Below are 4,815 nucleotides of genomic sequence, written 5' to 3' on the forward strand. Positions count from 1 at the left end.
CTCTCGATTTGGAGGAGCAGCGGCTCTACTCTGAGTCCTCCTTGGATGCCTGAGCTCCTCACCCTATCTCTAAGATAGAGCCCAGACACACTGGAGAAAACTCATTTCAGCCGCTTGTATCCGGGATCTCGTTCTTTCGGTCATGACCCAAAGCTCATGACCATAGATGAGGGTAGGAACGTAGATCAACAGGTAAATCGAGAGCTTCGCTTTTTGGCTCAGCTCTCTCTTCACCACAACAGACCGGTACAGCGCACGCTTCACAGCAGACGCAGCTCCAATCTGCCTATTGATCTCCCGCTTCTGACCATGAGACATGACAACATATTTTGATAGAAATTGTAACTTTACTCAGAGATCAGAGAAGTTGCTTAGGGTTACAGAAGGCAGCTGCTTACCAACCGGGCTCACCCAGTTGGTAAGTTGGGAAGTTGCCCCGATAAACATTTAAAGGAAAATCCGTTAAGCAAGGAATGATCAATGGATCATTAGTTAAACCTAAAACTGGTACATTCGCGGTGATTTAATGAATTTAGCATTAATCAGCAAAAAAATAAAAACAATATTTTTCCGTCTTGATCACTAAGTCTGGGACCTGGCAATTTTTGACCAAATATAGTGGTATGATATATTTTAGAGAGCTGTACTTAATGAAATTTATTTTTGTTTACACTTGTGTGTTGTGTGTTCCTGACTACTGAAATTTTCCGGCAGTGACATCACGGTGCGGTAAGCCGAAGGCAATTCTCTTTACAAGCAAAACCAATGGGAACCAAAAGACACATCTGAAATCAACAACAATTATTTAAGATTTCAAGAGGACTTCACCATTGAAATTATTGAGAGGTATGGCATGGCAGTTGGATGTGAAAAAAATTGGTTATTTCATCTTTTCCAACTCATCATCCACCACAGGTTCTTCGTTGGATTGTCAACTTGAAGATTGTCATCACATCATTACATCATACATTTTTGTAGATGAGAAGACATCCATGGCTCCAGCCATATCACAATATGTCACTTTGTTCTTAGATCAAGGACACCGCTTTCATTCTATTCCCAAATCTTTGCCTCATGCAGAATGAAGATTATAACTGTACATAGCCAGACTGTACATATCCTAATTAGATAAACTACTTGGGAAAACATTGGTTCTGACACACAACAGGCAGGTAATATTAAGGTGTATTAAACTCACACATAATCAATGATACTTATCCTAACAGTTCTAGAAGTTTTTAACTTTTAAAAATAAAAATGGCACAAAACATTTAAATCTAGACTATGAGCATATTTGTTGTCAATGCAATCTTGCCCACTGTACAAAGATACTTTTTCAGCATGGATATGAATATGCCCTGTTAACTATTGAATGATGGAACTTTTTTTTGTTGTTGTCTTACTTCCACTAGACCTTATTGAATAAGAAATCAAACCAACTAAATCTGACTAAATGTTTTCTTCGGTAAGAGGAAACTGATTTAAAAAAAAAATTGGTTATTGTAAATCTATAATTGCATTTAATAACATCTGTTAATTGAGGAAAAATAAACTATTGCCTTGCTTTAAGCGAGTTTATGTGATCTTTGAACATATTCTTGCTTTTTAAAAAGTGTTTTATACATCAAATAGGCTACTTTATTTCTGACTACCAACTATTCCAGGTCACATATGTGATGGTACGCAATACTCTGGCCCCATCTAGTGCCTGAAGGGAGAATTACATTTTTGGCAATGATTTTTGACAATAAGCTAGATGGGAAGATAAATAGAGAAAAAATTGATAAATGAATATGCTCCAATCAAATAGCCTAGAAGCCATAAAGATTCTTTGATTCAGGAAATCTGCTCTGAATTAAAATGTTTCTGGAGACATGCAGATGTGTTTCCGGCAGACCCTTTTCACAGGGGCCCGTGCCCCGTTGAGGATCTGCGGTGTCTGGGTATGCCTGGGGTACTGGTTTTTTAATCAATTAATAATAATTTAAGTCTGTCTCTCTGGCATATGGGGAAATCAACAAAATGCATGCTTTTATTTTTATTTTTTCTTAAAATAGGGCTATAGACTACCACTTTAGTTAGAATTGAAAAGTTGCACATTTCAAGTTTTCAGTTTTCAAGTTTACGTTTGCTGACATATTTCATGAAGATAAATTGTACCTTCATCAGTAGAGGATTAGAGATATACAGTTAAGTTCACAAGTGGGACAATTGAATTTACTTTGGTTCAGGTAGATGTTGGATGATGCAGAAAATAACTATCTGATTGCACAATTTATTTATGACACTTTATAATAATAAATAAGTGCTATGAAATAAGTGCTATGAAAAATTTGCTCGCATGCTTGCATTAATTATCTGTGTCCATGCTTTTTTAAAATAAATAATTGCCCCCCAAAAAATTAGGGCCCTATTGTGTCCCTGTATTGGGTCAGCTGACGCCCCTGTTACACAGTTATACCGCCCAAAAAGGTTTGATGAAAAGAGCTAAATACCCCTCTTTTTTTTCAAACATCTTCTATAAATTACAATTTCACCGAGTCATACTCAATCACTGCCTATGGTTTAGTGTTACATAATCACATTTGCTTTCTCCATTTTAGCTCACAGCGCCACCGAGAGGCAAAGACGCAGAAGCGCTGAAGGAGCAGGGCTGGGCATTGGGTTTGCGCTCATCAGAAACCCTCCTCATACATCTATTGTATATCTGTCGGATGCTGCGTGTCCATTATACAGCTGTACGGTGAGATGGATCCATTTTCCTCCTATTACTGTTGTCGGGGCTCCGATTGTGCGGCTTTTAGGGATGGAGGCGGTGACATGAGCATCGCTGCTGGTCAGACATCCAGGATATGTCGTCCATAAGGCTGGGGATCCATGGATGACCAGCAGCGGATAGCTCTTGAAACACTCTAAGAATGATCACTTAATGAGCCTATTTGGCTTAAGAGATCCAAAGGGAAGATGTGGATGTGAAGGATTAGTGTGCACGCCCTATAGATGATCATGTTAACTATTGGTGATCATTGTAGCTCCGCGTTTATTCTCCTATCTCCTTTTTTTTACTGCTTTTATAGAATGTGGTTATTGATGTGTCCGATGTGGCCCCTGACTGAATGGCCCCGTTCTAAGCTCGGCACCGAGTGATGGCCTAACTGGGCTAATGTACAGGCTGTGCGATTGGCCCATTCAGCATCATCATCTGTGGCTGCTTGTTTGCGCGGCTGAGGAGGGAGTTACTGTGCTGTGGGTGAAGTCGTGCGTAACATAGTGGGTTTATGAGGAAATCTGGGGCAGTTGTATGAACTCGGGTACAGAAAGCGAACCACATCTACTAGTATCCCAACAGGGATTGGTTTAAAAGTGTGTGTGTTGGTCAATCTCCAGATTTATACTACTAAAGTCTTTTTTCTTCTGCGTGAGTCAGCATTCTCTGTGGATTGATGGTGCTGCAGGGGGAAATATCAACCTTATTTGTATCATTCTGCTACCTTCAGTCTGTATTAAATATGAACTGATTCAAACTTCAGCTAAAGTTTGGGATATAGGCCTAAGTTTGACAAAAATAATCAGGTGCACTAAGTAGTCATACGATTTAAAGGTGAAATTATTGGTTTAGTTCTATTTTTGTGGCATGCTAAAACCAAATGCAAAATTCTAAATTTAAAAACACATAAACCCATTTATAGAAGAACAACTTTACATTGAAAGTTTGAAAGGATTGAAAAAATTAAAGGAAACATTGTACAATTAAGAGCAGAGATGCTCACTTGTTGGGAGCAGTAATGATTATAAGTTCTGTTGGCTGCAGGGAGGAAAGATCTGTGATATTGTTCCTTAGTACACCTAGGGTGCAGGAGTCATTCGCTGACGGATCTCTCCAGCTCCACTACAACTTCTTGCAGGTGGTGGGAGATGTTGTCCAAGTATTTTTGCTAGAGTTCTCTAACTGGCTACAGTGTCCAGGATAAATGCCCATGATGTTGCTGGCCTTTCTACTGGTTTAACTTCTTCCTCTCAGTGGTAGATAAACTTTAGGAAGCTACACCATAAGTTGGCTGATGTAACCACAGAGGAGAAGAAAGCTCTTCAATAGTGCCCCCTGCACTTCAAGGAATCAATCCACTTCAGTCTTGTTTATTCTTCACTCTCAGTTCCCTGGATGTTTGCTGGTGTCAGCATAGATGTAATTTTTTGGGGAGGCAGGCGGGACATGTCCCTTGCACTTTTTCAAATGTCCGTTTTGGTCCCCAGCACGTTTTACTGTCCAAAAAACAATGCTACGCTACAGTGCACAGACATTCGTCGAGCACTAGGACCAAGTGGAAATCCGCAGCTCAAGCGGAAGCTTGCTTCCCGGAGTTTAAACCGGCCACAAGCTCCTAATTGACCCACCGTCTTTTCTTGTGTCATTGCCAGTCAGCGCTGTCACTCCTTATAAGCTCACTTTACAAACATCCGATGCACCACTTAATGGGATCTGTGATTTGATGATCAAACATGCTGAAGTTAATCCTGCCTCCCCTGTCTCTACCCTGACCCCCCTTCATCTGTAATGATGCCAAAGATGTCAGAAATATCTGAGAACTTCTAAAGGTGGCAGCCATGGCTCCCTCTGCAGGGGAGGTTGATGGAGATGTCTTCAGTGTAAATGCTGAAAAGGAAAGGTTCCTGTGCAGTTTCCTGTGAGATGGGCTTACTGAAGACCAGCTTCAGGGGAGAACTTTCCATCACATTGTAATTCATTTCTGAGTCCATGAGTTCACAAGGGACTTACCCTATTTGGTGGGTTAATGCCACATACAGTAAAGGGGC

The 4,815-nt window shown here is 40.4% G+C and overlaps 1 protein-coding gene across 1 annotated transcript in view; it reads left to right on the forward strand.

Annotated features, from left to right (window-relative positions):
- The first annotated feature begins 1,874 nt into the window (after positions 1–1,874).
- Positions 1,875–4,815, forward strand: part of LOC107089088 (centrosomal protein of 170 kDa-like) — an 18,316-nt gene continuing 15,375 nt past the window's right edge. The window contains exon 1 of the mRNA XM_015381647.1: positions 1,875–1,943. Coding sequence (XP_015237133.1) covers positions 1,875–1,943 — 69 coding nt within the window. The remainder of the gene's footprint in view (positions 1,944–4,815) is intronic.

This window comes from Cyprinodon variegatus, unplaced genomic scaffold (assembly GCF_000732505.1).
Source record: "Cyprinodon variegatus isolate N-32 unplaced genomic scaffold, C_variegatus-1.0 Scaffold238, whole genome shotgun sequence".
NCBI lineage: Eukaryota > Metazoa > Chordata > Actinopteri > Cyprinodontiformes > Cyprinodontidae > Cyprinodon > Cyprinodon variegatus.